At 34.4% G+C, this 27,896-nt stretch overlaps 1 protein-coding gene across 3 annotated transcripts in view; it reads right to left on the bottom strand.

Annotated features, from left to right (window-relative positions):
- HSF2 (heat shock transcription factor 2) overlaps positions 1 to 27,896 on the bottom strand; it is a 36,862-nt gene that overhangs the window by 3,179 nt on the left and 5,787 nt on the right. The window contains exons 2-13 of one of the 3 annotated variants that reach the window (XM_032339663.1): positions 20,188 to 20,296; positions 19,927 to 20,054; positions 18,959 to 19,083; positions 16,855 to 16,930; positions 13,293 to 13,354; positions 12,292 to 12,379; positions 10,357 to 10,505; positions 9,728 to 9,967; positions 9,039 to 9,144; positions 4,811 to 4,864; positions 1,988 to 2,072; positions 173 to 1,554 (exon numbers count right to left, since the gene is read on the bottom strand). In XM_032339663.1, coding sequence (XP_032195554.1) covers positions 1,262 to 1,554; positions 1,988 to 2,072; positions 4,811 to 4,864; positions 9,039 to 9,144; positions 9,728 to 9,967; positions 10,357 to 10,505; positions 12,292 to 12,379; positions 13,293 to 13,354; positions 16,855 to 16,930; positions 18,959 to 19,083; positions 19,927 to 20,054; positions 20,188 to 20,296 — 1,515 coding nt within the window. In that variant the 3' untranslated portion in view covers positions 173 to 1,261. Of the gene's footprint in view, positions 1 to 171; positions 1,555 to 1,987; positions 2,073 to 4,810; positions 4,865 to 9,038; positions 9,145 to 9,727; positions 9,968 to 10,356; positions 10,506 to 12,291; positions 12,380 to 13,292; positions 13,355 to 16,854; positions 16,931 to 18,958; positions 19,084 to 19,926; positions 20,055 to 20,187; positions 20,297 to 27,896 lie in introns of those variants that run through there. The other 2 variants (XM_032339665.1, XM_032339664.1) reach the window with 2 other exon arrangements.

A 27,896-nucleotide genomic window follows, 5' to 3' on the forward strand; every position in this document is an offset into this window, starting at 1 on the left:
ACAAAAATTACAGGCCTTGGGGCGCCTGGGTGTCTCAGTGGGTTAAAGCCTCTGCCTTCAGCTCAGGCCATGATCCCAGGGTCCTGGGATCCAGCCCCGTATCGGGCTCTCTGCTGAGCACAAAGCCCGCTTCCCTCTCTCTCTGCCTGTCTCTCTGCCTACATGTGATCTCTTGTCAAATAAATAAATAGAATCTTTAAAAAAAAAAAAACAATTACTGGCCTTTGGGTGGCATCCAGTGATCATGTTCTTACCTCATCTGGAACAATGAGAGGCATACTTCTCTTAGTTCTTTATTAGAAATATCGGCAGCAAGCCAGTATAATTTTTAACACAGAAGAACTTTAAAACACATTAAGTTTAGAGACCTTATATTCCTTCGTTGTTGTAATACACAGTCTAACTCTTGAGATGAGGCACAAAGATCTTGGTGTGAATCAAAAATGGACAACAGACAGTTTACAATTTAAATCTACTTCCTATAAAAAGGAAAAAATTTTACATGTGGGTGTCACCTCTAAAGAAGACACGTAACAGACATTAGTACGCAACATTCATTATATTTATTTTACTAAATAGTATGGTTCGAAAAAACACAAACAAATCAGAAAACTTTTACTTAAAACTAGTCCAACGAGATGGATGGGGTTGATGCCATCCCATCCCCCTTCTTTTTATATATATGGAGCTGGAGCCATTTCTGACAGCAAGCACTCATGTTTACTTTGCCTTTCCTTTGAACATGAATGAACTTCTCTGAACAAGAGAGACAAATGAAGTTTTACAAGATACAGGCACTTTATGTTCCCAGTTTTAAAAATAAGCCAAGTGAAAAATATTTAATAAAAGTAACTGGAACAGACAAAGGTTTAAGAGTTCTACCATTAGTTCTAGTGACTTACACTCAATGCAAACAGACAGCATCAAACAAGTAAAACAAACAAAAGTTTAACTGGGGTTAATGGGCATATACGTAAAAAAAGAAATCCAAGTTACTACAACTGGAGAAAAATGGCCATTTGAATCCAACTTAAAGATATGCCAACAATGTGCATTAAATCTTGTGTACCTATGTAGCTGAGTAACATCTGAAAGCTTTGCCAGAGTGTGTAAGTGAGAAAAGCAAAAGGTGCTTTTGATTCCACAGTATCTGATTAAACAAAACAAAGCAATTTACAAAAAAAAGTACCAAATGATACTTTAAAATAAATAGTTCATCATTTTGATGAATATATACATGTAGAGTCCACTTCCTGGGGATTTAGCTATCTAAAAGTGGCATATCACTATCCAGAGGTGCAGGAGCAAGTTCACATAAATAAAACAGTGTGGCTTCACTAGCTTCGGCTTCAGTCAATGGCTCCAGGCGAACAAGCTTACTCTGGGTTGGCTCTGGATCTAGGCTGCTATCCAGAAGCTCATCAACTTCTATGGGTTTATCTACTGAGGACATAACTTCTGATGATGCTGTACTCCCCTGTTCAACAGTAGAAGCAGGGTTCCCATCGAGGAATGCAAGAAGTGGAAAGGCAGTGTACTGGATAAGCTGCTTATCTATAATAAAGATTAGAAAAATGCTCTTTTATCACCAGCTTATACAGAGTTCAAGCTGAAGGTGGAAAAAATGGAAACAGCTGTGCATATATGCAATCACTACCCTTATACACCCAAATAAGAAATATGACACTTTGTGTCAGTAAATTTTAAAATGTACTAGTCAGAAAAGTCTTTCATTCAACAATTGAGAGTTCTTTCAGTTCTCCTACAGTTAAATTAAAAAAAAAAAAATGACTTAAAGAACTAGTACCTCACCAATTTAATTTTTTCTATAAGCTGAAACCTTGATACATTATGCATAGAACTGAGAACAGTACATTCTGTGTTCAACTGCTAAGTATGGCAAAGACTTTCCTTGGCTCACATTAGTTTCTATGTATGACTCTTAATTTTAAAAGTCTGTAAAAATTAATACCACATTTATACCTACCTGTTTTGGGTTTAGATTTTCTTCCCTCTTCTGAAACTGGCTGAACTACATTGTTCTTGGTAGTTTCTAATCCTTTATTCTCAGACTAAAAGAGAAAAAATAATATAAAAAATACTTGTTTCACATTTTATATATTCCTAAAAATAGCAAAAAAATTTTAAAAAGCTGGTACGGTATGTGAATATTGGTGTATTATCTGAAATACAGGGGAAAAGGGAACACCGGGAAAGAAGAACTAGAGAGAGAAAGAGATCTGAATAGGTAAGACTGGTTAAGACCGGTTAAGAAAATTATTGCTGTCATCAAGTGGATGAAATAAAGAACCTGAACTAGGATGACAGTTAAGTATGAAAAGAGGGGACATTTCAAAAGAACAGACAGAATTTGTCAGAGGTAAAAGACGGGAACGAATCAAAGATGGCTGGTTTCAAACTAAGAGATAATTCTTTAGGACAATTAAACTCAAAACAGTTTTGATTAAAAATGTCTATCACTCATTTCACTCACAAACAGAATATTTAGCGTAAGTGAACATATTTAGAGTAGCTCAGGATGACATGGTGATATCCTTAAAACTATTATTTCTGTATTTGGAAGCCTCAAAGTTGAGGTGAAGTTTCTTCATTCTCCTTCTGAGATTCTTTCAGTTCTTTTCTGTCACTTAAATTGCTTCTTTCCACCACTGTCTTCTCTCCTCACATCTGACTGTAAAGGGGACTAAACCTTTAATGTTGTTTAGTTCTTCGGTGCTCTTTTCAATGATGTTCAAACTGAGGGACTGAGGTTCACAATTTTCCCTAAATAGCTGTTAAGTCCCAGACACCTGCATGCTCACTAAGTATATAGGGTATAGAAAATATACTAATTCCTAAAATTGCCGATAATCAACATAAAATGATGCAGTACAAGTTTCCAGATTCAGAAATAATGACCTCAAGATATAATAAATTAAAACTTCCCAAAAATGTACATAAATATGTTTCGGATTTAGCAATCGCAATAAACAAACATTAAGGAAAGAATACCATCATTATCTTTTACTTTTTAAAATAGGTAGTTTCCAAGGATGCCAGTTATTCTAAAACATGTGAGAACCAGGATGACAAAAGGAATTCATCTCCCATGCAAATTCATATTTGTTAGTAATGGCCACTTAGATGGCTCTACTGAAGCGTATAAGTATCCTGATAATATTAGAAAAAGAGTGTTGTGATCTATGTTAATACAATACTCGTCACGAGCAAGGGAATGACAGCTGATGTGCCAGTTATTTGAAAACATTAATCTAGATTTTAGAACTATAATGAAAAGTCATTCTCTAATTTCTCTATAGCACTTTAGAACAATATGCAATTTGCTGTTTAACTGCTATTCCTGAGAACTGTAATTAAGATATTGGTTTTGCGATAAATAGGATAATCCAAGAATAAAGAATGACTCAATGTATAGCAATAAACAAACAGTTCAGCACATTGACTAAATGAATGCACGATATGAGTTCATTCACCCTAAGACCTAACATTTAATAATACCGTATTTACTAAAACCCAGGGTGTTGAGGTAATCCGCAGAAACTTAAAATATAAATCCAGGCAAAATTCAGCATGCTGCCTGTTTTGGTAAATAAAATTTTATGGAAGCACAGCCACACTCATTCTTTTATGTATTGTCTATGGCTGCTGTCACACTACAATTAGTGTTAAGTAGTTGTGACAGAGAACATATGGCCTACAAAAAAAAGTATCTACCAACTGGCCTTTTTATAAAAAGTATGCTAACCCCTGATAAAAATGATCCAAATATTCAATGTATAATCAACTTTTTAGTTCAAAAATTCACAAATTCTTTCAACTCTAAGTTACACAGCCTGTAACTTTGAGTATGTACAAGAACTGGTCATGACATTAGAAAAATTCTACATTCTCACTCTAATTACTTATATCTAAGTGTTCATTTTTAGACAACAAAGAACAAAAAACAAGTAAAACTTTAAGTTCACTAATCTAGAACCTGTACAAATATCAGAGGACTTGATTTACACCTTTGCATTCGATAAAAAAATGGGACTGAACAGTATGGTATAAATGCAAGACACATGGAGTATACACCTAATCTATTTTAAAAACATTTAAAAATCTGCCTATTGTATAAGCAATATATAAACTAACAGAATGACTCTAATCATTTGCTCTTAACAACTGCAAATTGTCCTTATTACTCATTAAAAACCAGTTCTAAAGAATTTCAACATTTGCTAATCCCAAATGGACTAACAAAATAACAAAACCATTACTTTAAAAAAAAGAAAAAAAACCTGTCCAAAATCCGTATTTCATTGTTTCAACCTGCTGTACCTACAGTTAGTAAAAACTTAGTTCAAATCCCTGAGCTTTTACTGCATGCTAATAAAATGAAGGAACTATTTAAGAATATGGGTACCAGTGGATTTTCAATAAAAAATGCTGAGACACTGTTCATAGAAAGAATATGAATGTAAACTGAAGCACATAAAACATGAAAAAATATTTTAATAATTTGTTTCAGTGATATACCTGAACATGCCAAGTTTAAGTCAGTTGATTTCCCAGCATTTGAGGGCTCACTTCATACTGTTAATCACACAGATACCTACAGAATTGGGCAATGACTCACCCCATAACCAAAAGCTTTTTTTTCAGCTAGAATTTTACTGTCTTGATCACACATATAAGGTAAAATACAAAATGTTTTTTGTAACTGGGAGTGATACTGCTCTCTACTTACTAGGGCTTTTTTTCAGATTCTTACAGCTATGGGTCCTGAGCAACATGAATTAAAACTTACTTTTGTATTATTGATGTAATCTGTGGGATTCATCTGCACAGAACTAGTGAAAAGCTGAAAGACCAAACAAGAAAGATGATAAGTTTAAAAAATATTAAAAAAGAATTAACTGCGTGTTTAAAATTTTTATACAGCCATGTTGGGTAAAGAGATGTAGCTCCTGCACTAGGAAGTTTTCATACAGTATAACAGTTTGAAAGAGAAAAGCAGGAAAGCAGAAAGAAAAACACAAAAGCAGAGCAAGCTAGCCCATGCATCAGATGTTTTAAGAATTTCTCCATAAAACAGTGGGGCAAATCACTTAAGACAAATAGTGGTTTGCCCAACTTCTCATTTCCTTATTTTCTCTCTAAATGCCTTTGGTTTTAAGTGGCATCCAGGGCTGAGTTCCTTGCCCTGACAGTAAGCCTTCACTGACTACCTGCTAAATACGTGAGAAATTTACAGAACCTGCTCTGTGATGCTGGCTCCTAAATTTCACCTCAAACGAAGCCCTCTGACCAAATGGTATACCTTCTTGCTGCTTTTTTTCACCTCACCTAGCAACAGAAGACGTAAATGCTAAGACCACTGCTTACTGCATGCCTCTCAGTCCAGCCAGTTTACAGACATAACTTTTAAGTCATAAACTTCAGTTGTTCATTCCACAAGGATTTACTGAGCATCTAAAAAATAACTGACATCAACTGACATCATGAAGAATACAAGATGAAGACACTATTCCTGCTCTCTAGGAGCTTACAATCTGAAAGACAAGAACAAAATCAAATAGCAACATACAATCAGATACAATCCAATATTATAATACTAATGGATGGTGGAGATTAAAAGTACTGAGAGAAAGGAGAAAATCATGCATGTCTCTGTGTGTGTGTGTGTACACACACATGCACACAGGCACGTGCAAGATGAAACAAAGTCTTGATGAAGCTATCCAACACATATCAGGCCCTGAAGAATGGTTAGGACTTGTAGAAAGTGGAGAGAAAAATAAATCATAACATTAACAATAATAAAGAAGGAATGGTTGGGAGTGAGGGTGGGTAAATTCTAGCAGTAGATAAGATGACCAGTCTAAATAACATAAAACTTTCTGAGTTGAATAGTAGGTTGTATGTGTAAAGTTCAAGAAGTAAAGCAAGGTCCGTCAGAGCATAAGGCCACATTCTTCAGCAGTTAAGAGCCTTGGAAAAGGCCCGAGCAAGGAACTATAGTGATTAAAGCATTTTAAGAGAATGAACACACCAAATGGTTCACATAACAGAACGAAATGCAGATAGATCCCTCCTCCACAGTCTCTAGAGATTGATTCCTCTTCCTTAAAGTTCCATTTTCAAAAAAAAAAAGTTCCACTTTCATGATAGCCTTAAAAATATCCCTAGTTCTTTTCTTTGGTTAACTTTCCTTCCTTTTATACTACCTACTGATCCATGTAAAGGAAAAGAATCAGATCCTTAAGAGTAGATACTTTACATGACCACCAATCTCTGCCAAGTTCAGCTTGTCACTGCCTCTGAGACCTGACCAGATTTTGTCCCTACTGAAAGTGGCATCTATAGAGTATAAGCTCCTCACTCTTTCTTTGCCCCACTCAATACCACCCACCAAATCAGGGACACTTTTGTGTATTCCCAGCAGATGCTGAGTGTGAAGCAGAAAACAGTAGATTGTACATGAGGAGCTGACATAGTTGGTTGAATCCTACAGCCAAGCCTCTCCTGCTGACTCACAGTCACTAAGAACTGAACTCTACATAGAACCCATGAACTCAGCACACCTATTCATGTCCTTACCGTCTTTGCCATCTCAGAGAACAAGGCAACCAATGGGTAATTTTTACAGTCAGCATAATTCAAGGATGAAATAATGAAGATCTTAGATGAGAGAGGCATCAGAAATTAGGGATTATCTGTGAGTGCTATTTTTGAAAATACACAGGACCTGAACAATGAGATAAAGATAAGGAAACCAAAATGACTCAGTGATTACTATTCTGGGTGAGTAAAGAGAAGTCTGATATCACTACAGAAAATAAGAAAGCAGAGAAACATAGCTCATTTAGAGAACAAAGAGAAGTTTGGCACTAAACACAAAAAATCTAAGGCAAGATCTTAACTGATGATGGCATCAAAATTCAAGCAAAGTTTACTTTAAAAAAAGATTAAGAGCTAGAGATATAAATTTGAGAGTAATTCTATAAGCCAAAATACCTTCATAAAGGAAGGATAGAAAAAGAAAAGACCTAGAACAAATAAAAAGATAAAATAATGGGTACCTGGGGATTACGCACAGGTAGAGAACAATAAGAAAAAGAAAGAGTAAACAAAGTAGAGTAAACAAAGAATAGTTAGGAAGACAGATAAACGAAGTCCAGTGACTCTAAAATCAAGAGAAGTCTCAGTGTCAAAAATAACCAGTATTAATATGAACAGCACTAATTATTTCTAATGCCCAAAAGAGCCCTTCAAGTTAGGCATCAGCCACAATTAACAAATGGGGAAACTGGGCAAAAGAGGTGAACTTTTCCAAGGTTAAATAGCTTGCCAGTAAGTGACATGAGCCAAATGAAACCCACCTACTAGCCCAATGGCCTGAATTAAAAACAAACAAACAAACAAACCTGGAGCCTACTCAGTATAGATAAACCAAGGCAGCACAGGCTTCAAGTGAATAAGCAAGATAATGCAGGGTTTCAAATAGAGTAAAAAAGAAGTAACAAATAAAGCCACTCATTTCTAATGTTTTGTAGTTAAAGAATTAGAGAGGCAAAACGGTAAATGAGCAGAGCCACACATCAAAATGTTTAAGAACGAGATCTGTACCCACTGAAGCAAGATGGGAAAGATCAAGGACAGAGATAGAAAAACAGAGAGGCACAGGGCAGGTGTACAAATAAGCTTTAAAGAGAAAGCAAGCACTTCCTCTAAGAAAAGAAAAATGAGATTTCCCAACTTATGAGAGAACAAGAGCATTGTGATTATCCTCTGTGAGAACAGGGACGAGTTGGCGAGATGAGGTCTTGAAGACAGACAAGTATGATAAACATTCCAAGGTTAAATTAAAATAACCTAGAAGACTGCAAGGCTTTGTAGAAGGTCAGAATTACGGAATTTTGTATCCTTCTTATAACCTAAGGGACAGATATTCTAAAAGGTCCCTGTATTCAGGATGGGGACAAAGACTGACAGAATCAAGAAGGGCTGACAAATTACTATTAACAAAGTAGGTCATTAATATGGATGCTGAATTCCCTTAAGATGATAACATAGGCCAGAAAGGAAATCTTCAAAGAAAGTGAAATTTATCCTGTGACATAATGATGATTTGGAAAGAACAATCAAATCATGGATATTGACAAAGACTAAGAAGCAGATTGGTAAGGTGGCAAATTAATAAGACTGAAGAGTAAGAAAGGACTAATTCCCTCTAGCTTCACTGAGAAGTTCTTAAAAGGGCAAGTCTACAGAATATTTTGATGTGACAGACTGTATTTTAAGGCAGAAATGCAAAAAAAAAAAAAGGAGCAACAAACCTTTTCAGGATACAGAAACAGATTTACAACAGAAAATGGAAATCAGGGAGAGAACAATATTCATCTAGATGGGACCATTCATCTGGATGGGACCAAGCCATAAGGGAGAGAGGAGTGGTAGGAGCAAGAGAGAAGACAGCAAGAAAGGTAGTTAGTGCCAGAAATGGTAGATAAGGATTCACAGTCCAGACAACATTGAAGTGATACTCATGTAGGTGGTGGTGGGGACTGGAACAAGATAACCTTAGGACTCAGGACATAAACATTTTTAAAATATAGCAAATATATTAAAATATAATTCATGTGAGTGGAAAACATTAATACCCAAAGTATTAAAAAGTGTCTCCATGCAGTTTCCTAAGTAACTCTCTTACTAAATTTCCACCCATTTCTATTCAGTGACAATCTATTCTAGAGCAGAACAAATACGGCAAGTCCAGAGAAGAAGTAGAAGTACTGATGAACAGAACTGGTATGTTGTTACAGGAGGATTAACTGAGTTGCTATTCAGAAAGGGGTAGTGATCACCCTCCTTCACTGTCCTGAACCCATCTGCTCATTGTTTCTGATAAACAAAATCATTCATTTAAAAAAAAGAAAATGCAAAAACAGTGAGAATACACTGTTTCTGATTTATAAATAATATATGTGAATACACAAACTGCCAGTACAGCAAAGATTATTCAAAGTACCTACATCAACCAGGAGATCTGGATCTATGCTAAACTGTCTTCCTGACAGCATGGCTTGGAAGTCCTCTAAGCTGCAATCAATGCTGTCAAGATAATCCAACAGCTCAACCCTAAGGAAAAAAGATTTTAAAAAAATAGCAAATATTAGGTTTCCTTGTTTTTACATTTAAAACCACATTATAAAATTCTTAATCTTAAGAGATCCTATTCAGTACTTGAGATTCCTGAAAATGTAGTTAACTGAGAACTCACAGCCTTTACACACAAAACTTTATTATTTACAGAAAAGATTCTGCAACAATAGTCTGAATGTATCTTTTTTCCTCTACACTATAAATTATAAAATGTTTATTACTTATTAATGCTAATTTCTGCTTTTCTTATGCTATTAAGTACCTTAATAGAAATTGTGTTATTCCATAGTCCTAATAAAAACATAAATATGCATACACACACAATTTATGAACATTCAAAACAAGTATCTCATTAAAGAAATCTAAGGAATTGCCAAGAAAATCTCAAGACTCTCTCCGCATGATTAAATCCTTCTCAAAAAACATATGCAAAACTCAAAAAACAAAGAAAGATTACATGGATTCACAATCTGAAAGGAAGATCACTCGAAGAGAATAGAACATGTGAAGTAAACAAAGAAAGCAAATAAATTCAGATAACATCTATATGAACACTCACTTTCCCAGAAGATTGATGTTATCATTTAAAATGGAATCCATCATGGTGACAGGATCTTCTGTGGTCAGACTAGATGAGCCATTTAGCTGGACAGCACTAGACATGAGAGGACTGGTGCCATCACTGCCTGAACTTAGTGATTCTCTGGCTGGTTCATTCTGATCTCCACTCTGAATGACAGGTGCATACTCATCTTCATTGTCATCCTCAACAATGACAATATCAGGGTATTGGCTACAGCTAGATCAGCAATATGAGAAAGAACCAATTACATTTTCAAATGCACTCAATAAATTCATTCTGTCCATTCATTCCCATGGAAACTTTCTCCCCAAAGTTGGGGAGAAGCATAATCCCAAATATTGATTCATCATATGATGCGAGATGACAAAGGATCAATTAAAGATGTTTAACTCCAAAATTTAAAAAAAATCCGAACTCTCATTACTTTTTGTTGGAAGTCTTTTTGCTGAGGGGAGAACATCTGGTTAAATAATTTGGCTTTTTCAGCTTAATAATCCAAATAGGAGTTTGGTAGTAGTTTATCAGAGTAAAGTTGTTTTGAATTAAGCTCTTTGATAACAAAAGTAACCAATATTTTCACAAATTTTACTTTGTAACTTCCTTACTTGGAAGGATCAGCTATAACATCCTCATTAGTTTCTGGAATAACTGGGATATTTTCTTCATCTGCATTATCATCAGTTACATCATAAATAATGATGTCATCTGAAATCCGCTCCCTTGCCTTTAAACCTTCAGTCCTACTGTGTGGAACCTAAAAAAATCAGGGAGAAAATAACAAAACTGTAATTATATTGACTACCGAACAATATACCATTTAAAAAGTGCTAACTGGGCACCCATTATTTACTAAATATTAAGTAAACAATTTAGATATCTTCTCTGCCCTAATGGGACTTACACACTAATTGGTATTTGCACCAATTTGCAAAGGTAGGAGGTGTGTTACTTCATTCTATTTAACTATTTCTTTTACTGTAAGGAATCATGAAGGTGGCATGCCTCAGAATAAGTCTATGGAAAGATCTTCACATTTTAAAGTATTTTTATATCCAAACGGTTTTAAAAAAAAAGTCTTAAAACTTCACCAGGAATTTCAAGCATAACTAGATGGCCACTGTGCTGATGAGGATTATTTTAACTCAAGCTACTCTATTTGACATATGCCTTATTCTTTCTTATTAAAATGCTTTAATAAGAAAAAAATTTTTTCAACTACTCCACAGTTAAATGTCAGCCTGAATTTTTAGCAATATTTTTTTTTTTATTCAGCTACAGATCTATTCAGATCATAGGTACCTAAAAAAAAACCCATTCAATTCTCTAAAGCAAATTAAAGTCTCATTACTGTAATGAATAAATCTATAAATCTCAACAGTAGATAAATCTGAGGTAGAAGATGTAAAAGACTTAAAAATAAATAAATCCAGTCAGATTAAGAAATCTTCATCCTTGGGGCGCCTGGGTGGCTCAGTGGGTTAAAGCCTCTGCCTTCGGCTCAGGTCATGATCCCAGGGTCCTGGGATCGAGCCCCGCATCGGGCTCTCTGCTCAGCAGGGACCCTGCTTCCTCCTCTCTCTCTCTCTCTCTCTCTCTGCCTGCCTCTCTGCCTACTTGTGATCTCTGTCTGTCAAATTAATAAATAAAATCTTTAAAAAAAAAAAAAAAAAAAAAGAAATCTTCATCCATTTACACTGAGTCTTCAATCCTAAAAAAACAATAGGTATGCTTACTTTGAAACAGTGGTAAGACGTGATGCTAACTCTGATTTGCTTAAGAAAAAAAATCTTGGTACTTCAGTAACAAATCTGAAGCAGTATTTAGAATTCTAAGATGTGAATGTAACCATGACAATCATCTATTAAAAGAAGTCTATACTCTGGACTGAACTGATTTGCCAGTGGGTTTAAGTTTGACAAATTATCCAGACAGCCCATGACAAAAATAAAGGTAAACAAAAATGTTTTGCAATTGCTAAAAAATCTAGTCTATGTAATTTATAATAAAAGTTGGAAACAACCTAAAATAACTAATAGATAAATGCATAATTACATTATCATAATATTCAACTGCTATCAGGTAGTAGTTGAGATGAACTAAATCTGTTTAATAAATCTCAAAAGCCAAAGTGAAAAAAGTCAAAATGTAAAATGATATGTGCAAAATAATATCATTCATATGAAGTTTAAATACATACAAAGTAATACCAAATATTGTTCATGAATTCATGCATATAAAAGGACCATGGGGATGATAAATACTAATTCAAGATTTATCTAGGAGAAACTGAAGAGGAGGCAAAAAACAAATCAGGGAACAGGTTTGTTCCCATATCATCATATAATAAATGGTATTTATAATGCTTTATTTCTTAAAATAATCTAAACCAAATAATAAAAAATGTCATGATTTGATAAAGCTGGAGGATGAGCACTTAGATTATTATTCACTGAACTTTGCAAATGTGAGTGCATGAAATACTGTTGTAATAAAATCTGGTTTGAGAATAAATATAAAACAGAATTTAAACAAAAAATTACTTTATGATGGTGATTATCAGCTGGTTCTTTGACTATATGCTGAAACAGATTCTTCTTTTGGGCTCCATTAGTGTTTAGAAGTAGAGGCCTGAAAATCAGCATATATACATTAAATTCAGTGAAGCAAACATACAAGAAATTTAAACTGATTGTAATATTTTACCCTCACATGAACATAAACACTTTAATAATAAAAGATTTCAGGTGGTGACACAAAATAAGCTCTTAAAAATGGTCACATCTTAGGGAGAGAAACTAGAGGATGACTATGTCTAGGGCTTTGATTTCGTCATTCTTTTGTACTATTTTTGTTAAATACAATAAATAAATTATTCTCTCTGAATATATTTCATTGCTGACCAAACCACATCACTCTTTATGAACTACAGTTACATAGTACAAAGTAAATAGATGATATCATAAGAATTAGTTTGTGGAAGCAGAGTTAAGGCCACAGCATAAAGTGTAACCATAACGAATCTTTGCTAAAATTTTAGTCTTACACGATAAATTTTTTCTCCTTCCAACTATTCTTTTGTCCACTACCCTTCTTAAGCTTTAATTATGACAATGGCAATTACTAAATTTTTCATTATCACAAGCCAGTCAATATACAGGTTTTCAAATTCCTTACCAATGAGATCAAGTAGAAAATTTTTTATTTTTTTCAACAGACGACCTTTTAAGAGTTTCCCTCACTGAAGCCTACTAATGATACATTAAATTGCTAATGTGAATAAAAATGGATTTCTTATTAACTATGTATGTGTCTGTAAGGTGACCATTTAGGCTATCCTTGTCTCTGAAAAACATTAGCAGGCTGACCGCAGAAAAAAGTAACACTACTCATGAAATGCTGAGAGTATAATTTAACAAGCACTGTTCATCTGGGACAACAGACATATACTCAGGAAATGTAGGCCATTCATGGTTAAACACTAAAATAAATGTTCTGTTTTTCATGAATAGGTCAAATGAACGGTTTTACAACAAAAACTTACCTTTTACGTTTTAAACTCACAAGTTGGTTATTCTGAACCAACGTAACAATAAACTGGACAATCTAAAAGAAAAATATAAATAAAAAATTTCCATCATAGACTCAATTCCTAAGTACATATTATAGGTCTTAGAAAATTAGATCAAATACTACATATTTGCTATTCTAAGTCATATAATTTCTTATATTTTAACATATTTGAAATCTCAGGTGCATCCTACAATTGATATCTAAAGAAATACCAGTTTCCAGGCAGAAGAATAACCTGTTATAAAATTAAAGTTGCAGATACCTAGGATACCAAGATGACTAAGACCTTCATCTATCCATCCATCCATCCATCCACCCACCCATCCATTTATCTACCTAATACTCAGCCCAGTTATTTGCTTTGATGCTAAGAACCATGCATGCCTGGATACAGATCCTAAGTTTTTACTTAAAATTTTTTCAAGAAGATTATGCTGGGGGGAAAAAAGTGACAAGCAACATTTTTCTTAAACTAAGTAATACAATTTGGGGCAAAAGAGACTGCTGGCTTTCAGAAGAGAGCATAAAATTTTCAACGTAGAAAAAGCTTATTGGCTAATTCTAAAAAATTATGGCTTAATAAAAAATATTGTCATGGGATGCATCTGCGTGGCTCAGTTGGTTAAGCATCTGCCTTCAGCTCAGGTCTGGACCCCAGGGTCCTGGGGTGGAGTCCCACATCAAGTTCCTTGCTCAGCGGGGAGCCTGTTTTTCCCTCTACCTGCCAATTCCCCTGCTTGTGCTCTCTCCCCCTCTGACAAATAAATAAAATGTTTAAAAAATATGTAGTGTCATGAAGTATTTAATTATATACAAATAGAGATAAACCCCAAAATACAGTTAACTAGAGGTTATCCAAAAATAAATTCACAATATTGAAGTTGGAATACATAGAGTTTTTTCAAATAAACAATGAGCAGATTTTGGTTTGGATGGTTTTGCTCTTAAACATCCAAGATACCCATACTGCCAATCAGGAGAAGCTAGTTTAATCTTCAGAGCTAGATTAAATTTAAAAGGAAAAAACTACTAAGCATATCAAGACATGCAAACAATCTTTCATGTTATGGCAGTGTAGACCATGGACCTGCAGTATTAGCCCAAGAACCTATTAGACACACATTAGACATTCTCAACCCCACTCTAGAAAACTGCTGAAGCTGAAATTCTGAGGACAGGGTCCAGCAATCTTTGTTTAGCAAGTACTCCAGGTGATACTGATGTGAATGTGAGAATCACTGGCTTAAGGTATTAAATTTATTGTCATCTTCCTAAAGAAAAAGGTGAGGATCATATGGTGAACTATGAAAAGCAGTGTATCACTGAGAGGCTATAAATAAAGGCCAAAAGTGTCTGAAGGACTATTTAGACTCTTTGCATAAAAGTTAAACAGCATTACAGTCTTGAAAAGGAAATTAGCCACTAAATTATTTATTCAAAAGAAAATGTTGACTGATGACTGATGAAAAGAAAATTTAAGCCTAAAAGTATCTCTGAAATAATTTGGCTTCAATTACTTTTGTTAATTTCTAAGTATTATAGAAAAATTCTAAGATTAGTGGTTGAATGTATAAGAATATGAAGCATTGGCTAAATTTCTCCTGACATTTGTTTTACATATTAGTTCTCTTATGACAATTCTGCATCATGCTGTACAAAGCTTGCTCCCTGAAAGAGAAGAAAAGGCATCTAACCTTTATAGCATCTGACTTCTGGACCTGACAAGTTCTTTAACAGGTACTATTATACTACCCTGTAACAAGTATCTGTAACAGGTAACTCTATTCCATCTAATCCAAGGCCAAGGAGTATATAGCAGATGTATGAAGCAATTCCAGGAACAGAGAGAAAATTATCAGCTATCACTATGCATTATGAGAACTCCCTAGCTCCACAAAACCACATATATTCAAATTCAAATTTGACAGATAGAATGTTAGATTTCATGAAAAACTGAAATGTTATGTAAGTATTTCGCCAACTTTCTCTGCTCTTAGGAAAAAAAAAATAGCATTATAAGCCAGTATTTAACTATAAAACGTTGTTTTCTGGAAAAGATTAAAAGATTTTTAAAAAATAAAGTACAGGTTTAATACTGTATACACCTATTGTTTTTTTGGTTTTTTTAAAGATTTTATTTATTTATTTGACAGATCACAAGTCGGCAGAGAGTCAGGCAGAGAGAGAGAGAGAGAAGCAGGCTCCCGCTGAGCAAAGAGCCCGATGCAGGGCTCGATCCCAGGACACTAAGATCATGACCTGAGCCGAAGGCAGCGGCTTAATCCACTGAGCCACCCAGGCGCCCCAACACCTATTGTTTTAAATGAGGTATTCTTAACAGGACTGTAGGCTGGATTCAGCTCTGGAAGTTCTGAAAATATATGCACTTGGACTAAATACTTAGAAGTGAATTCTATATTTAACCTTCACCTGCATACTGATTTGGAAAAAAACAAAAATAAACGAAAAAAACTCCAGTATTCTAACTACAGGCCAAAGGCTGCAACCATTCATCTATGTTCTAAGCTTGCTCCACTAGACCCAGATCTTTCCTGTCAGTCATAACCCTATTTTTAGCTAAAGGCATCTCAGCACAAACCAGCTGAAGTACTCCCACCCTTCCTCCCCCCAACAAAAACCTGTTGCTTAAATTTAAGAGTCTAGTTTACTCATGAGCAAAAAATAGCTCCCTTAATTACTTTTATGTTTCAAGTCTTATTAACATATGAAAGCTGATATGAAAAGACTAAATCACAAGGACACAATGCAACTGAGAGATTGTCAGTTCCCCCAGTTATTTTCAGCTCAGATACTAAAATCCAGAATTTATTTTACAACAGATTACTTTAACTGCTTTTCCACAGAGACTAATAAGGGCATAAAATGATGACTAATTTTTTAGAACTCATAATTTGATCAACTGATTTGAAAATTTTATTCATCTGTCTTCAAAGACCATATCTATCCCCTTTCAAGTAGAATAACAGTAAAAACAATAACAATAAACCCACACAGTAAGGCTGCCATTCATACTAAAAAATGTAAAGTATATTATGTCCCTAAAAATGAAGTATCTTTAAAGTTGTTCTATAAGGCCAAAGGTCACTTGCTAAAAACTAGTGAGACTTAATCTGAGAGTATGGAATAACCATATTTAGCTAATGAGAAGTGTTTCTTATTAAAAAGAAAATTTAACAGTTGACCTAATTTGTTTGATTTCATAGTTTCACTACTATATGTGAACCCAATATGTAAGAACTAAGACCAAGGGTGCCTGGGAGGCTCAGTGAGTTAGGCCTCTGCCTTCAGCTCAGGTCATGATCTCAAGGTCCTGGACTGGAGTCCTGCCTGCATTGAGCGCTCTGCTCAGTGGGGAGACTGCTTCCCCTCCTCTCACTGCCTGCCTCTCTGCCTACTTGTGATCTCTGTCAAATAAATAAATAAAATCTTTAAAAAAAAAAAAAGAACTAAGACCAATCACTAACTATTCAATAGAGACTTTATGGTTATGGCCATGGAGGAGAACAGCTTACCTTTCGAATAACTTGTTGCTGTTGTGCATGTTTTGCTCGTAATTCTGACACCTCCTTCCAAAGGGACTCATTCTCACTATGTTATCATTTATTAAAAAATAAAACAAAATTTAGTCAGAAAGCCAGATCTCAATATCTTTAATTAAAAAAAAAAAAAAAACAGTGAACTTTGCTATATATATCTTCATGAAACTGGAAAAACTTTGATTTAATTACATAAAATGGCAACTACATTGCTACAACTCCAGAATCATCCCTTCATAACTAGACTACTTTCTACTCATGGCAAATTTCTACTCACAAAAACTTAAGACTCATGCCTATATCCACATAGTAGCAGGAAATTTACCTCCCTTACAATGTGGTTCATTACTTCTTGTTTAAAATAAACTAACCTTTCAATTTTGGTTACCAAGTGAATTGAGGACTTGTGCTTGGAAAAGAATCTTAAAGGAAGTGACATTTACCCAGCACTACTTATGCTCTAGGGATTATGCTAAGCATTTTATATGTACTTCTTGTTTAAACTTCTATAAAGTCAGCCAAGAAAGGAATTATTAACTTCATTTTATAGAGGAGGACAATGAGACCCAAGAATTACGAGGACTTGCCTAAGATCCCAGAAATTATTCGTAGTTAAGTGTTGAGGTCAATCTAAAAGTCAATCAGGCCCTAAAACTGTCTATCTTAGGATCTGTTTCAAACATATGAAAACACCAAAAAAAAATTTTTCAAAGCATGTCTAAACATAAGACAAACCAGTAACTTGCCTGGTAGTAACAGTTTATTTTCCTTCACTAACTTTTATTGAAATTGCAGTTACTAAATGTTAGCAGCAATAACACTGAGAAGGCATGAAAGACAATCCATCTATTAAATACTTTAATCTTTGCTCTTATCAATTTCTATAATATCCATCTTCCTCAAGCTAAACTCTTACAAAACGAACTTCTGTATCTTACCTATAGAAGATACGAAAAATGAAACTTTAATACACTTACTGAGTAACTAGGGTATTTCCTCTGACTCAGATATTTAAAGATACTATCATCTGCCTACTAAACATAAGTTGAATGGTTACCTCTAAAACTTAGAGGATGAATCTGGGATCACATTCCTTAAGGGCCAAACCTGAGATTCAAGGAATTGGGTCAAAGGGCATCTCAGGAGACACAAGATATGTACAATAAACTGGCATAAGATATTGAATAAAATATTCAAAATTGGACAGCTTAAAATTAAGCCTTATTCAAAAAGGGAATGAAGTTCAAGGTTACTCTTTTAATGAATACACTTAAGACAGCTAAAATAAAGACAGCTAAGCTTTTAAGACAGCTCTCCCACGTTTGGAATAGGAGACAGAATACGTAGAATAACTATTCTCAAGACCTCGGCCACATTAGGATAAGAGAAAATGCCAACTACTTACTAAGATGAAGTACACATGTACTCTATATATAAGTTGTTACTGTGGCAAGTAATGGTGCCAAGAATTGCAATAAAACAAAAGCACGTTTCTGTAGATAAAAGTTTTGAATAATACTTCACTGTGTCTAGGTAAGATAAATACCAAGTAGGGCAAGTTTCTTTTCCCCTGTTTTTGTGTCCTATTTTTTCCTAAGAGATAGGCCAACATAGAAAAGTTTTATGAAACCACCATAAAGAAGATGTAAGTCATATATGCAGTGTTTTTTACAGCTTCTGTGCCCTCATGTGTGTGAACATCATATGAAAGCTAACCTAAGTAGAATTTATTTCTCTCCTACATTGATTTAAAGATCTACTGTTTCATCAGTGAGGTTCGTGCATCAAATTGTTTTAATTGCCCAGATTTATATATTCTTTTAGAATATATATTATATATTCTAATATTGAATTTTAAAGAAAATTCAATATTGAGGTATCATGGGCTACAAATCAAAACTAAAGGGAATAAATACTTACAGAAAAATGACCTTTTATCCTGGCTTCAACAATGTGAACTAAGTACTTAGTATATGTGCTGCCAAAAGCGAGCACTGAACTAAGTACTTAAAGCACTAACTTCCAATCCCCAACACACACATACCAACCTCTATATTAAGATTTGGAAATAATATTTTACCTTTTTAATTCAGAAAGCCTGGACTCAATAGTTTCTTGTTTTATTTGAACCTTCTGAGCACTACTTATAATTTTTGTTAAATCTTCCTGACGAATCTTATTTTCTTCTGGTTTTGAAGAAGAAACCTTTTGAAAGCAAATTTAAGGAAATAAAATATTAAACATCATGTTTGTAATTCAAAGTTTCCCTATTGTAAGTGTATTTTGTAGCCCATTTAAGAACTTAGATTTAGTTCCAAAAAGCCCACAACAGGATTCTATAAAAGGAATAAACTTCATAGCTCAAAGACAGAGGGTGAAATCTTTTTTTTTTTTTTTTTAATGTGGAGAAGTTTCCACCCGCAGGAAAAATTTAGGCACTTTTTTTCATTCCCTTTCACCAAACTCACTGTAATTTCCCCAAGCCTCTTTATTATCACATTCCACATTTAATAAATTTATGCAGTAACAGCTGCACACTAGGCCATTTTCTTTCATGGTCCATTACTCTTTTATTCCCCTCTTTTGTGGATTTAGTAAAAATATTTTGTTTCAGCAAAAGACACCATTCATCTAAAAATGTATTATTAAGTGCTTACTATATGCAAGGGACTTGTTCTCAGCATTGGATATTCAGCAGTGAACTACAGAAAAAGCCCTCCAGGGAGTTGACATTCTAAAAGCTTATATTTTTTAAGCTAAATTAGAAGGAGTGAGCCATCCCAATATGGATATTCCTCACCCTCAGTCAGAATGTAAACATTTTCCTTCCTTCTAGAACATATTTGAAGACAGAGCTTTCAGAACAGCTAACCACAGAGAAAAAATATAAAACAGAAGGAAATAATTAAAGCTTTATTAGTCTGAGTCATCCCAACAAGGAATACCTGTGTATTTCTGTACAGTCTTAATTTTAACAGGTGAAACACTGTGCTGGCCAAGTATGCTATATGGTAATGCCTCAAATAAATCACATTAAAAATAGCTCACCTTCCTTTTAATGTTCTCCAACAAGTCATCCTGGCCTTGTTTGAAGTAAGGATGCTGAAATTCAACAGGACCATCTCGTTCCTGCTTTACAATTCCAGAGTCAATATGCACAACCTTACGGAAACCATCTGAAAAAGATTAAAAATTTAGGCAACTACGCCAAAAGTAAAAAATTTCCCTTTCCTTTATCAACCTAATGGGAAAAAATGGTTTAATCAGTGGCTGATGACGTACTCCAAATAAACTACAGCCCATACTCACACATATTCAGTTGCCTCACAAAGCTTGCCATATTATTGTGCTTGAAATATTTGGGAAGAATTTCTTTTGCAAATCTTTGTTCATCCAAAACCAGAAAACTCTGGCCATTCTGAAAAAGAAAGAGAAAGTTAATTTGCTGAAGTCCTCCCAGGTGATCCAATATGAACCCCAAAACTGGGCAGTCCTTTCATGATACTATTAACAGCAACAAGAAACAACCTGTAATTAACTGCCAAACTATAATGAAGCTTTTTGATGTCAACCTCAAAAGTTTAGGAGTATGTCTAAAACCAAAGCTGCATCATACACTAAGGTGAAGTATTAGAATTTTCATTAAATCAGAAGAAAAGAAATACTGTAAGTATGCAACATAACTATTTAACACTGTTTTAAAGCCAATGCAATTAGACAAAATCAGACAAAATTATAAGAGGAAGTCGTATTTTATCATTAATTGCAACAGACCTATCTTTGCACAATCAACTGAAAAACTATTTTAAAAATTCAGTAAACTATCAGATTAATAATATTTAAGGTCACTTGTCTTCTTCCATACAAAAAAATAATTTGAAACTTACTACAATACAGTATCAAAACAGCATGTTACTGGCATAAACACAGAGAGACAGATCAGTAGAACAGAAAAAGAACCACCAAATACACCCTTACTTATAAGGTCCAAAGATTTCTGACCAGAGTACTAATACCATTCTAAGGAGAAAAAATAATTTTGAACAAACAGTCCTGGGAAAGCTGGATACTGATGTGCAAAAGAACAAAATTTATCTTACACCATATGCAAAAATTAACTCAAAATGGATCAAGGGCCTCAACGTAAATGCTAGAACTATAAAAATAGTAGAAGAGGCGGCACCTGGGTGGTTCAGTTGGTTAAGTCTGCCTTCGAATCAGGTCATGATCTCAGGGTCCTGGGATCCAGTCCAGATCAGGCTCCCTGCTCAGTGGGGAGTCTGCTTTTTCCTCTCCCTCTGTCCCCACCACCCCCCACCAGCTCGTGTTCTCTTTCCCTCTCAAATAAATAAAATCTTTGAAAAAAAACAAAAGAAAAGAAAACTTAAGTGGGAAAGCTTCATGACACTGGATTTGGTAATGATTTCTTGGTTTGGTTAACATAATTTCTTGGTTAACATCAAAAGCACATGCAACAAAAGCAAAAACAGACCAATGAAGCTATCTCAAATGTAAAAACCTTTATGCAAAGAATACTATCAACAGAGTGAAAAGGAAACCCACAGAATCAAATAAAATATACGCCAACTGTTTATCTGATAAGGGGTTAATATCCATAATAAAGAACTTCTACAATTCCAACAACAAAAAAGAAACAACCCAGTAAAAGATAGGCAAAGGACGTGAGCAAATATTTTTCCAAAGAACATATACAAATGGCTAACAAAATGTAAGCAAAGATGCCTAACATTACTAATCAGGGACATGATAACAAAAACCACAAACACCACTTCATACCCATTAGGATGGCAATTATTTTTAAAAACACCAAATAAACTGAAAATAAGTGTTGGAGGAGATGGAGAAATTAGAACTCTTCTCATTGTTGGTGGAAATGTAAAATAGTGCAGCTGCTATGGAAAACAGTATGGTAGTTCCTCCAAAAACCGAACACAGAATTACTATATAATCCTGCAATTCTTTATCTGTGTATATTCACAGAGAACTGGTCAGGTACTCAGAAAGGTATCTGTATACCCGCATTCATAATAGCATTACTGCAACAGTCAAAAAACGGAAGCAACCCAAATGTCCACTGACAGATGAACGGATAAACAAAATTTGGAATATACACACAATGAGTACTCAGCCTTAAAAAGGAAGGAAATTCTGTAAACTAGCTACGAAAGGACAAATGCTGTATTATTCTACTTATACGAGATATCTGGAATAGTCTAATTCATAGAGACAGAAACAGAATGGTTATTAGGGACAAGGAAAAAGGAAGACTTGGAAACTATTATCTAGTGAGCATAAGGTTTCAGTATGTAAAGTTGAAAACCATTCTGGAGATGGTAGCAATGGCTGCTTAATAATGTATATCTACCCAATGCCACTGAACCATGTAGCTAAAACTGGGTAAAATAGTTAATTTTATGTTAGGTGCATTTTACAGTAATTTTACATAGCTAAAGATAAATATACAGAACATTTAAGAGAATATTAAACTATAGTTTTCTCTATACAGTACTGTAGAGCTGTCAATTCTAATTAACCAATACATTTGCAATAAATTCTCAAAAATATTTTTTGAGAGTATGTGAGGAGATGCTAACACAACCAAATATTAGGTACTAGAATTCACTTGTAAAATAATTATGTAACAATAGGCAAGAAAACACACACAAAAAAAAAACAATGAAAAGAGGGGTGTTAACCTATCCTAAAAAAGTGACAGAATTTTAGTGTTTGTAAGAGTTTGGAACTAAAGGATAGTAAAAAAATAAATAAATGGAGAGATTAGAGAGAACAGAAGCAGCAACAAATCTACTTGAGAATTTAACAGGTAATAAGTACCAGTAACATTCAAATTGGGGAAAAATCAGGAGAAAAAAATTCATTCATGAACTCTGCATTTGGAAACCAAAAAGCAAAAGCTCAATGCCAACTCACTGCTCAATCATTCTTTATAACCGTGCTCTTGCAAGTTATAATGCAAACCTAGAAATCATAATGTAAAAATTTGTATTTTATTCATGGAAACTGCTAGCTGCCTACCCTATTTCCAAACTCTTCTACTTTATTTTTGTTATTTTAAAACTAAAATTGTATATTTTTAAGCTGTACAACATGATTTAATATATTTACATACATAAAGGACAACTACAGTGAAGCTAATTAATGTACCTTCTCCATCAAGCTAAAAAGCTTCTGCAGAGTAAAGAAAACAACAAAATAAAAAGAAAACCCAACAGAATAAGAGTATTTGCAAGCAATATATCTGATAAGGGGTTAATAACCCAAGTATGTAAGGAACAAATACAACTCAAAAGCCAAAAAAGGGACACCAATTAAAAAAGAAAATGAAGCGACATTTTTCTAAGGATAAAGAAATGGCCAAGAAGTGTATGAAAAGGCATTCAATATCACTACTCATCAGGGAAATGCAAATCAAAGCCACAGTGAGGTACTACCACTTCATATCTGTTAGGATGGCAATTATTAAAAAAATTAAAAATAACAAGTGTTGGTGAGGATGTGGGGAAAAGGGAAATTTCATATACTGTTTGTGGTAGCATAAATCAGTATAGCCATTATGGAAAACAGCATGAAGTTTCCTCAAAAAAACAAAAAATAGAACTACCACATGATCCAGCCACTCCTTTCCTGGGTATACACTCGAAGGAAATGAAATCAGTATCTCACAGAGTTATCTGTGCTCCCATATTCATTGCAGCATTATTCACAATAGCCAAGATATGAAAACAACCTAAGTGTCCCTCAATGGAAGAAAGGCTAAAGAAACTGTGATACACACACACACACACACACACACACACACACACACACACACACTGGAACATCATTTAGCCTTAAAATCAAAGAAATTCATTTGCAAAAACTTTCTTACTAACAGAACCACAATTCTGTTTGATGCTGCAACTACATTTCTCAGTCCCCCTAACAAACAGAGGCAGCTGAATGCATACCTGGCAATTAAGATATAAATAGAATGGACTGAGTAGGGCTACCAGAAAAGCTTCTAAAAGGGGAAAGATCCAAAGTGTCAAACCCCTATATCCCATATCCCTGCTTGGAACTTGAAGATAATGACTAAAGAAAGCTTCAACAACCACTGAGGTGGAGAAACTAAGTTTGGCTGAAAAGACCAGAAGGTAACCTCAGACTTAAAAAGAAAATATATCTCTATTCTGTTTAAACCACTGTTTGGATTTTTTTTTTTTTAAGATTTTATTTATTTATTTAACAGAGAAAAGAGTGAATAAGCAGGGGAGGTGGCAGGCAGAGGGAGAAGCAGACTCCCTGCTGAGCAGGGAGCCCCGAGGCCATGTGTGTCTTGATCCCAGGGTCCCCTGATCATAACCTGAGAGGAAGGCAGATGATTCACGAAACTGATCCATCTGGGTCCCCCTATTGTTTGGAATTCTATTATTTGTGTCTGAAACTAAAACTAAGTCATAATAGAGTTATTGTGAAAATTCAATTAAGTCAATTAACATAAACATATTTTAAATATTTATGACAGGTAACTGTATAATTAAAAATTTCTGACAAAACAGTAAGATGAAAAACCCAATGTAAGATTTAGAAGGGGCCCAATCTCATAACTGAATGTACAGAAAAATAAATAAATAAATAAATAAAATAATGATTTTCACTTATTATTAGACTGGCAAAATTTAAAAAGTTTGATGATAATCAGAGTTGGTTATTAGGCAATAACTCTTTAAAATGCATGTTTTTTCCTATCTTAAAAAACTTCCTTTTACCTTACTTCCCTCTCAATCTACCCGCCCCATTTGTCTTTTCCTTCACGGCAAAATTTAACAAACAATATTTCAAAGCCTCCTTTCCTAATGCAGTACCATCTACATATTCTTGCTAAAAAGTGGTTTTGTTTCCCCTTACTCTACTCAGACCGTTTTTCTCTAAAATCTCAAATTCAGTGCCTTCCTTTCAGTCCTGATTTTTCCACACCTCTCTGTGGTATTTCATTTGGCACAACTGACAATCCTCTCCTTAAATACTCTACTCTTTTGGCTCTAAAACTATATACTATTGGGTCTCCTATCTCATATTTTCTTTCAGTTGTATTCACCTATTAAGAGGTAGTGTTTTTCCAATTTCTATCCTTGATCATGATACCCTATACACTCTCTCCTTAGGCAATCTCATCCACTCCAGTGTATCTAACTACTGACTTTATTAAGTATGATGATTTATTAACTATAATCACATCTATTATCTCTGCCCCAACCATCTCAAATTTCACTCTTAAATTTTTGATCTGTTAACATTTTTACATAATGTTCTTTAATTCACTATGTTCTCAACCTATTATCTATTTCAAATCCATCTTCCTACTCACCAAAGTCAACTTTTTTTCTGTAACCTCCCTCCTGGCATGCCCCCTCCCCTCTAGGATATCAACAGGGAAAAGATAAATTAAATTCTTAATTTGGGGGCACCTGGGTGGCTCAGTGGGTTAAAGCCTGTGCCTTCGGCTCAGGTCATGATCCCAGGGTCCTGGGATCAAGCCCTGCATCGGGCTCTCTGCTCAGCAGAGTCTGCTTCCCTGCCTCTCTCTCTGCCTACTTGTGATCTAAAATCTTTTAAAAAAAATTCTTAATTTTAATGGCTAATAACTTAAGGGGGAAATATGAAAAAACACTCCCTTTAAAAATTAAGAAAAAGGGATCTCATGATCACTACTTCTGAGGTCTTAGCCACTGGGAAAAACACACACACACACATACACACACACACACACACACACAAAAAACCAAACAAACAAACAAAAAACCCAAAACTGTTTTTTAGGATATAAAGTTCTGAAAGAACAAAACTATCATTCACAAATGTATGGAAGTACACTTTAAGACCCCAAATCAGTAAAATGATTGGCTCACCAATTTATTATCAACATATGAATGTTATTCATATTTTTAACTACCAGCAACACCTAGAAATGTAATTTTAACTAATGAACACCACTTAAAACATCTTAGGACATCTAGGAAGAAAATCAAACAAACATGTTCAAGACCTAATTACCAAAAAATATAAAACTTTATTAAACAAAATTAACTTAAAAATATGCCTTGTTTGTGGGCATATTCAAAATCATAAAGACATCCATTTTCCCTAATCTGATTTATAGTTTCAATGCAATCCCAATTAAAATCCCAGTAAGTTTTTTTAATGGAACTTGATTTTAAAACATACAGAAGAGCAAAGACCAACAACAGTCAAGGTATTCCTGAAGGATAAGCTGCCCTCCCATAAATAACACACTATAAAGCTACAGTGATTAAAACACGTGATAAGAGAAAAAACAACAACAACAAACAAAAACACAAAAAAACAAACCTGTTCAGTGAGATGGAATAGAGAACCTAGAAGCAAAAATCACAGTATCTACCTGTAATTTTGCTGTAAGTCAGAGGGAGCAATACACATCACCATGGAAAGGAGGAAACATTCAATGAAGGAGCTAGGACAACTGAAAATATATATGGAAAACAATGAAAATGGATTTCTCGCACCACACACAAAAATCAATTCCAGATGAATTAAATGCTTACACATAAAATGCAAACTATTAAACTTCCAGAAAAAAAAAAAAAAAGAAAAATAGAAAAGTATTTTTCTCTCCCTGGAGAAGAGGTAAGAAAAAACATCCTGAAGAAACAAAAAGCATGAACAAAAAAGATCAATATATTCTACTGAAATTAAAAACCTATACTCATCAAAAGGAAAAGATAAGCCTCAAACTGGGAGAAGACATATGCAATACACAGACCCACAGAATGAACATACAGAATACACAAGGAATTCCTACAAATATTAAAAGACAAGCCACCCAATAGAAAAAATGGTGAAATACTTCACAGAATAGGAAACACATAAGAAAAGGTATTTGAACACATTACTAATCGGAAATATAAATTAACACCTCATTGAGGTAATACTTTACATCTACTAGATTGATAAAGAATTAAGAAGAATGAGATTACCAAGTTTTGAAGATGTGGATTAATGGAAAATCTCATGCTTGGCTAACGGAAGTATAAGATTATTCAATCTCTTTGGAAAATAATTTGAACTATCATCAGGCTGAACAGTTCATACTCTATTTCCAGCAATTCCAATCTTAATATAAGTATATACATCTTAAATTCCTGCTTATATACACCAGGAGTATATAAGAATATACATAACAGCAGTTGACACAGTTGATCACCTTCTAGTTTTTGAAACATTTTTTTCCATTAACTTCTACGACCTCACTCCTGTTTTTTCTCCTGTTGCACTGTTCCTTCTCACTCTACCTAGGTTTTCTTATTCTCATTTGCCCTCTAAAAATCAGAATGACATGTCTTTCAGCTTCTTCTATCTTCATTTGTCTCCCTACATGATCCCATCCAGTCCCATGGCTTTACCACTCATAAGCTCCAAACTCCACCCTGAATGCCACTGTCTCATATCCAAACATCCTGTTCAACATTTCCACTTGGATGTCTTGGGAGTGTAGAAGTCATTCAGGCTGTTCAAAAATATTCCTGTTTTCCTTCCTATCACTGAACTTCCTCACCTCCTCTGAAATTAAGCATGGCCATTTGACCAAGTGTGGTTGATGAAATCTAAGCTAAACGAAACAATTTTCAAGTAACACTAGTGTCCACTGTAATCTCAAAGTTAATATGGCCAAACAATATCCACCTGCATTTCTCTGAATTCTCCCCCATCTGAGCAAATGGGGTCATCATTTATCTTGTTGTTCAGGCCAAATCTCAGTCATTCTTAATTCTTCTCTGTCTTTCCTGCAACTCCATACAATTTATTAGTAAGTTCTGCTTTACCTTTGAAGTAAATATCAATCCAACAACTTCTCATCATCTCCACTGCAAATATGCTAGTCTCAGCCACACTACTTTCACTAACAGAGTGGAAAGCTGTGATAATCTACAAACTAGTTCCCTAGATTTCCAGTGTCC

The sequence above is a fragment of the Mustela erminea genome, chromosome 4, assembly GCF_009829155.1.
Source record: "Mustela erminea isolate mMusErm1 chromosome 4, mMusErm1.Pri, whole genome shotgun sequence".
NCBI lineage: Eukaryota > Metazoa > Chordata > Mammalia > Carnivora > Mustelidae > Mustela > Mustela erminea.